The sequence below is a fragment of the Lepidothrix coronata genome, unplaced genomic scaffold, assembly GCF_001604755.1.
Source record: "Lepidothrix coronata isolate B3197 unplaced genomic scaffold, Lepidothrix_coronata-1.0 Scaffold398, whole genome shotgun sequence".
Lineage (NCBI taxonomy): Eukaryota > Metazoa > Chordata > Aves > Passeriformes > Pipridae > Lepidothrix > Lepidothrix coronata.
The window spans coordinates 25002-32757 of record NW_016690578.1 but is presented as its reverse complement, the minus strand read 5'-3'; the positions used below and the strand labels follow the sequence as shown (position 1 = coordinate 32757).

Here is a 7756-nt window from a genome sequence, read left to right as displayed (position 1 = left end):
CCAGAATTTTCCCCCCTGTTCCCAGCCCAGTCCCAGAGAAGCCCCCTGGAAGGAAACTTACTCCCTCCAAGCCCAAACCATCTCCCAATGCCCATTCCCCAGCACCAGGTCTCACAGGGTCAGTGCTGTGCCCCTGCCCCAGCAACAGGGCACTGGGATGGTTGCCATGACAACCAACCTTACCAATGGATTCTTATATTGCTTGCTATGGCAACCAATCTTTCAATAAGATTGTGGGATGGTTTCCATGGCAAACAACTCATGGAAGTGCCCACGAGTGAGGTCCCTGGCAATGGATTTATTGATGGTTGCCATGGAAACTGCAGCAACGGTCTCCCTGTAGGTTGTCATAGCAACCGCCATAGCAATGGGTCTTTTTGATGGTTGCCATGGCAACCCGGCTTAGCAACAGGTCTCAGTGCAAGTGTCCATGACAACAGTCTCTGGCAATGGGTTTCTATGATGATTGCCGGGACAGCTGACCCAAGCTGCCACGGAAACGTCACAGACCCAGAATTCCATGGCACAAGCCCATAGCAATGTGCCCTAATGCAGGTTTCCATGGCAAACAGCTATCACAACTGGTCCAAATCTTGGTTGCCATGGCACCACACCTAGGAAGGGGTCCATTGATGGGTGCTGTGGTAACTGACAAGCGGTATAGGATCGTAAATCGCTGCCATAGCAACAGACTCTGGCTACGGGACTCAGCTTGTTCCCATGGCAACCACCCCGGGGTGGTTGCATCTCCATGGAGCTGCCACAGGCCATGCATGAGCAACATGTCCTGGTGATGGTTGTCATGGAAACTGACCACAGCAACAGGAAATTGTGATGGTTGCTAAGGAACCAATTTGCCACAGGCACTCACAGAGGTTTCATGGTGACAACAGAGGTGTCTATGCTGCTAAAGAGCTGTAATGTCCTATGCAGTGACAGGGCTTCCATGGCGACATCCCAGGGGTCTGGACTACAAACCAGATATATTTATATAAATATGTATAAGATTTATTATGATAATGATTAAGTAAAAATATCTTAATCAGAATTATTTACTACCCAGTATAGGAGCTATAACAACTGTTGTAATATAGTGCACTAGGAAGCAATATTGAAGCAACTGTACTAAAGCAATTGCATTTAACCAAAACCAATTATTAAGTAGAGATTGACGTCACTCACCCAGACCAAAGACCTTAGGCAAATCTCTTTGGCTTAGCCTTGAGGAGTGACTTTGAGGGGCGTCCCCACTCCAGGCAGGAATCTCCACACACAATCCCAAGAAGGGATATATCAGAAGACCCTGCCTTTAAAATTTGGGACTGGGCTTTTCTAGTATAAAGGGCTGGACTGTCAGTCAGGTGTGTCCAGGCTATGTCAGCTCAGCAGCTTTGGAGAAGTTCTCAGTGGTGTCACCTGTTTATTCCTTTATATCCAGATATTTTACAAGGTCTGCCAAATATTCTCTCACTCTCAGGATGTTTAACTTAGGGATTGATGAGTCAGGCTGGTTTCAGCTTTGTTCAGTCCCCAAAACAGCATGACAACCTCCTCCCTGCCCTTCTTAATTTCCCACTGAGGGCTTTTCAAACAGGGCCTTGCTGGTGTTGTTTTACCCCATTCCAGGCAGAGCATCCTGCTACAGGACCCCCATGGGACACCTGTGCCCGCTGTTCCAACTCTTTTCCTCACTGTCTCACCCCTTCCTCATCATCCTCACAATTCCCAGTTCCCCCGACAGCTTGGTATCCCCCCTCACCTTGCTTGGATTTGGTGACCTAGCCCCTCTTAGCTCATTTTGATGGTCCAAAGCCCCACCTTTTCCTCTCCTCCCCCTTTCCAATTGTCCACACTCCCCAGTCATCACTGGTCTTGGTTTGGGTTGTCGCACTCCTGTCCCGCTTGGTTTGGGTGTCCCACTCCTTCTTTCCTTCTGCTTTCCCACTGTCTCTCCCCTTCCCGCTCCCCCGAGTTCCCCTCGCCCGCAGCCGGGGGGGTTCCCAGCACCACCAGTCCAGCCCCAACTCCTCCCACACAGCCCATCCCCAGCGCTGGGCAGGTGCTAACACCCCAAAAGCAGCCGGACAATGCCAGGGGGGTCCCCAAAAGCGGCCCTGGCCCACACAGCACTGGGAGCACCAGTCCGGCCCAGTTTGGAGTGGGCAGGTGGCATCAGCCTTTCTGTGCAGGGTCAGGCCCCTGCCGCAGCTGCCACCATGCTAAACTGAGCCTGAACTTGATCAACAGTTTATGCCTAGAGGCCCAACAGCACTTAACTTAACAGCACTTAACTGATAACTTAAGTCAAACAATTTAGCAAAGCATTCATATAGAATTTACGACACCATAACAGTAACTCACTTACAGAACTGACCAACTTACAAATCCAAAGTGCTGAAGAATCCAGGAGAGCAGCGTTCCCAGGAGCAGCGTTCCCAGGACATTTGTCATGGCAGATTCACACTCACACAGACAGAAAGAGTCTGGACAAGGTACCTGGGAACAATTCCCTTGGGATTCAGGAAAATCCTCCCTTGGGATGCCATTGCACATTCTCAGAAGAACGGCTGAGCCTCAAGGAGTGAGAGGGATCAGCCCCGGATCTGCTGTCAGTCGGGATCCTCCGAGTGCAGCAAATGGGAGAGTTGGGGGCTCTGAGAGGCCCAGGCAAAGGGAGGTTGTTGTCGCAGCTGCTGCGACCTCAGAGAGCTCAAAGGGTCTCAATCAGCACCACTGGTTATGGGGCCCACGCAGAGGGGGCTTTAAGGCACAGGAATTGTCCATCCTGGCCCCAGTTCAGGTTAGGGACTTTCTCTGAAAGTTGGAGAACAAAAATACGATTCCACTTGGGTTGTTCTTCGGGCAAGAAAAACAAGTTTCCAAGGCCTTTGGTTAAGAAAAGCAGAAGCTCATTAGACAGCACTAGTTCCTATGAGCAGACAGTGTTTCTGAGCAGCTCGGGCTGTTCATCAAGGCCGAGGCCTAACGAGCATGATCCAACATGGGTCCTCCGATGGGGCACTCGGATGGCTTCCCTTATCGGTGGGTCCTTTGGTGTGAGGTCAAGGCAGAGCTCTGGTTGAAGCTCTTCCCACACTTCAAGCACCTGTAGGGCCTCTCCCCGGTGTGGATGTGCCAGTGCTTAATGAGGTCAGAGCTGCGGACAAAGCCCTTCCCACAGTCAGTGCACCGGAAGGGCCTCTCCTCTGTATGCATTCGTTGATGCAGAAGGAGATCAGAGCTGGTCCGGAACCTCTTCTCACACTCAGGACATTTGTAGGGCCGTTCCCCGGTGTGAACACGCCGGTGGATGACAAGGCTGAAACTACGGTTGAAGCTCTTCCCACATTCCAGGCACTTGTAGGGCCGTTCCCCTGTGTGCAACCGGCGGTGGGTGAGGAGGTGGGAGCTCTGGCTGAAGCTTTTCCCACACTCCAAGCACTTGTAGGGCCGTTCCCCACTGTGGAAGCGCTGGTGGTACGTGAGGCTGGAGCTCTTGCTGAAGCTCTTTCCACATTCCAAGCACTTGTAGGGCCGTTCCCCAGTGTGAAGACGCTGGTGGACCACCAGGTCAGAGCTCTGGCTGAAGCTCTTCCCACATTCCCCACATGTGTAGGGCCGTTCCCCGGTATGGATCTTCTGGTGGCGGATCAGGTGGGACCTCCAGCTGAAGCTCTTCCCACATTCCAAGCACGTGAAAGGCTTCTCTCTGCTGTGAAGCTGCTCATGGACCACCAGATCAGAGCTCTGGCTGAAGCTCCAGCCACCCTCCCAGCACACGGGGGGGTTTTCCTCCTCGGAGCACCATGGAGTGAGTTTGGAGCCCTTTCCCATGGGGAATGTTTGTGGCTTTTCCTCCCTGTTGCCTTCCTGCACAGTGGAGCTGTTCAAAACAGCCTCTTCCATGAGGTTCTGCCACGGGGATTTGTCCTCCATGGTCTCTGTCCTCAAGTTGTTGTCTGGGGGAGGAAGGACAAGGAGAGGGAGGAACAGAGGAGAGGAAGGAACAAGGAGAAGGAAGAAGGAGAAAAGGGAACAAGAAGAAGGAATGAGGGAGAGGAAGGAAGAAGTTGAGGAGGAAGCGAGGAGAGGAAGGAGCAAGGAGAGGAAAAAGGAGAGGAAGAAGGTGAGAAAGGAAAAAGAAGGAAGAAGAGGAGGAATGAAAAAGGAGAAGGAAGGAGGAGAAGAAGGTGCAAGGAGAAGAAGAAACAAGCAAAAGGAAGAAGGAGAGGAAGGAACAGGAAAAAAATGGAGTAAGGAGGGAAAGGAAGGAGAAGGAAGGAGAAGAAGGAGAAGGAACAAGGAGAGCAAGGAAAAAGCAGAAGGAAGAAGGAGGGGGAGGAAAAAGGAGAAGGAAGGGAAAGGAAGAAGGAAAGAAAAGGAACAAGGAAAGCAAGGAAGAAAGGATAGGAAGGAAGAAGGACAGGGAGGGGATTTGACTCTGTGCCAGAGAGAAGGGCAAGGAGATCCCCCCAAATCCGTCCCCGGCAGGACGGCAGCGGCAGTGGGGTTGTCCTGCAGCCGGGAGCCATGCTCGGCTGGGAGATACAGGACAAAACAGGGGCAAAGGGGCACTGACTTCCTCCTCACCTGCCTGGGGGTCCTGGGGCATCTTCCTCTTCCTCGCAGCCTCCTCCTCTATTTGGCCAAGCTTTGGGAAGGAGAAATCCTATTTTGGGGGAAAAACAAGGTGTGAGTTGGAGGTTCCTCCTGCCCAAGTCCATCTCTAGAAGTCACCAGGCATCTTGTGTCCACAAAAACCTACAAAACACCAAGATTCAGCCCAACAAATATCCCCAAAACACCGACACAGCCCCAAAAATCCCAAAAGGTTATGATTCAGCTAAAAACCCCTCCAAATCATCAATACTCATCAAAAAACCTTCAAAATATGAAGTCATCAAAAAAAAAAAATCCCCAAATACCAAGATTTAGCCCAAAAAACCTCCAAAACACCAAGATTCACCCCCAAAAAACTCCAAAAGTTCAAGATTCAGTGAAATAAAACCCTCCCAAGGAGTTCCCCCTCTCTGGTCTCTCCACTTTGGGGTTCTGGGAGTTCCCTGTCTCCAGGTTGTAAGGGGTGCTGTGAAACACAGGGGTCCCTCCTCTCTGGTCTCCTCCCTTTGGGATTCTGGGGGCAGTTCTTCTCTGGGTTCCCCCCATTTATGGATGCTGGGGGTTTTGGGGGTCCCAGGGGTACCTTCTCCCCTCATTCTCTGCTACAGGGTGCAAGGAATCCCAGGGGTCCCCTCTCTCTGGGGTCCTTCCTTCTTCACGCTGCTGGGGATCCTGGGAATCCTGGGGATCTCCCCTCTCTGGGATCCCCACTTTGGTGTCCCAGGGGTCTCCCCTTTCTGCGGTGTCCCCTCTCCAGACTGCTGGGGGTCCTGAGGGTCCCCTCTCCAGGGCCCCCATTTCAGGGTCCCAGGGGTCCCCCCTCTCCGTGCTCCAGGCTGGCTATGAAGGGCCTGACCCAGGAACACCAATCCCCACTGCGGGGGGAACACACATCCTCCCGCCCACTGCCGGGACTCTGCCTGCAGTTTTTTGGGGACCCTCAAAAAACACCTAACGGGAACCCCAATATCCCCCCGAGGGGCATTTGCAGCTCATTTTGGAGTCTTCAAAGATCCAAATGTGTCCCCCCCAAAAACCCCCAGAAATCCCCCAAGACATTTGGGGTGAGCTCCCCCTCCCCAGTCACCTTTGGAATGCAGGAGGGAGGGGCGATGCTCCCGGGGGTGGGGGGGCTGTGGATACAGTCAGCAGCAGAACAGCAACCTTCCTGCTCTTCCTGTTCTTTTCCCTCTGCTATCCCTGCTCTTCCTCCCACTACTCCTCCTCCTGCTGCATTCTTCCTCCATCTGCTCCTCCTCCTCCTCCTCCAGGCAACCCTGGCTGTGTGTATAGACTGGGAACAAGAGGCTGGAGAGCAGCTGCAGGAAAGGGCCCTGGGGGTCCTGGTTGGTGACCAGTTGGCCATGAGTCAGCAGTGCCCTGGCAGCCAGGAGGGCCAACACTGTCCTGAGGGGCATCAGGCCCAGCGTTGCCAGCTGGGTCAGGGAGGGGATTGTCCTGCTCTGCACTGGGGCAGCCTCACCTGAAGTTCTGGGGCACTTTGGGGCACCACAATATAAAAAAGACATGAAGCCATAACAGAGCGTCCAAAGGAGGCCATGAGGATGGGGAAGGATCTGGAGGGAAGGCCTTATGAGGAGCGGCTGAGGGCACTTGGTTCATTCAGCCTGGAGAAAAGGAGACTGAGGTCAGACCTCAGTGGGGTCTTTAACATCCTCCTGAGGGGCAGTGGAGCGGCAGGTACTGATCTCTTCACTCTTGTGACTAGTGACAGGACTCTACAGCTGGAGCTGAGTCAGGGAGGTTTAGGTGGGATGTTAGGAAAAGGTTTTTTCCCCCAGAGGGTGACTGAGCACTGGAATAGGTTTCCCAGGGAAGTAGTCACAGCACCAGGCCTGTCTGAGCTCAAGAAGCATTTGGACAATGTTCTCGGGCACAGGGTGGGATTCTTGGGGTGTCCTGTGCAGGGCCAGGAGTTGCACTCGATGATCCTGACCCTCCCAACTCAGCCCATTCTCTGGTTCTATGAACTCCCTGCTCCGCCTTGAGACTCGGGCTCAGCCCACCCGACTCACTCCCTGGGGAAGGGACGGATGTGCCCAAGGGAACAAAACGCCCCAGAACTCTGTTTACACAAGAGGCTGCACCAGGGGAACGAGAAAAGGGAGTGGATCAGGTCCCCGCGCTTTCATTGTTCTTTCTCTTTCCTCTGCCTCTTTCTTCCCTTTTTCTCCTCTCTCTTTCCCGTCCCTGTTTCCCAGCTCCGGCCCAGCCCCGCGGCAGCACCAACGCGGGATCCAAGCCCCGGGGCCATTCTTTGTTCCCTTCCCGGCCTTTCCCCGGGCCCAGCCCGGCTCTCCTGTTCTATCCCACCCCCGCACCGAGCTTTGGGGGGCACTGGGGGGACTGGGGGGCTGTGCTGGGCCTTGTGAGCCAGCGCCTGGGAGGACTTTGGGAATGTGGGGGGAGCTCCTGGAAGTGTTGGGGACAAGAAAACACAAGAGCTCCTGACACGGGAGCGGGTCTTTGTTCAGCCTGACGGGAATTCAGAACGAACAGCACGGCCCCGACTGCTGGCTCGGGACAGGGGTCTCAGGGGTCCCCTCTCTCCAGGCTCCCCCCTCTCCAGGGCCCAAGGGATGGGGACACGAGGGGGTCCCAATGGAACCCCTTTCCCGCTGTCCCACCTCCCCTTATCTCCCCTCTCCCACCCCCTTCCCATCATTCCCCCCAAACCCCGGGGGGGGGGGGGGGGGGGGGGGGGGGGGGGCGATGCTCCTCCCCTTCCTCCTCCTCTTCCTCTTCCTCCGGCTCCTCCTCCTGTTCGTTCCGCGAGGCGGTCTCGGGTGAGCGGTGGGGGGGACACGATGGGAAAGAGGGGAGAGGGAGAAAAGAGCGGGTGAGAACCCCAAACTGAGCAAGAAAGGGGGTGGGTCACCTCCAAAGGGAACTGGGGGGGAGCCGGGGTTTGGGGGGAATGATGGGAAGGGGGTGGGAGAGGGGAGATAAGGGGAGGTGGGACAGCGGGAAAGGGGTTCCATTGGGACCCCTTCGTGTCCCCATCCCTTGGGCCCTGGAGAGGGGGGAGCCTGGAGAGAGGGGACCCCTGAGACCCCTGTCCCGAGCCAGCAGTCGAGGCCGTGCTGTTCGTTCTGAATTCCCGTCAGGCTGAACA

At 54.7% G+C, this 7756-nt stretch overlaps 1 protein-coding gene across 4 annotated transcripts in view; it reads right to left on the bottom strand.

The window, feature by feature from the left end:
• Nucleotides 1-3021: 3021 nt before the first annotated feature.
• The window catches only part of LOC108509748 (zinc finger protein 239-like), a 5140-nt gene continuing 405 nt past the window's right edge, over nucleotides 3022-7756 (bottom strand). The window contains exons 1-3 of one of the 4 annotated variants that reach the window (XM_017839321.1): nucleotides 5708-5736; nucleotides 4603-4669; nucleotides 3022-3962 (exon numbers count right to left, since the gene is read on the bottom strand). In XM_017839321.1, the coding sequence (XP_017694810.1) occupies nucleotides 3037-3962; nucleotides 4603-4612 (936 nt within the window). In that variant the 5' untranslated portion in view covers nucleotides 4613-4669; nucleotides 5708-5736 and the 3' untranslated portion in view covers nucleotides 3022-3036. Of the gene's footprint in view, nucleotides 3963-4590; nucleotides 4762-5707; nucleotides 5737-7756 lie in introns of those variants that run through there. The other 3 variants (XM_017839320.1, XM_017839318.1, XM_017839319.1) reach the window with 3 other exon arrangements.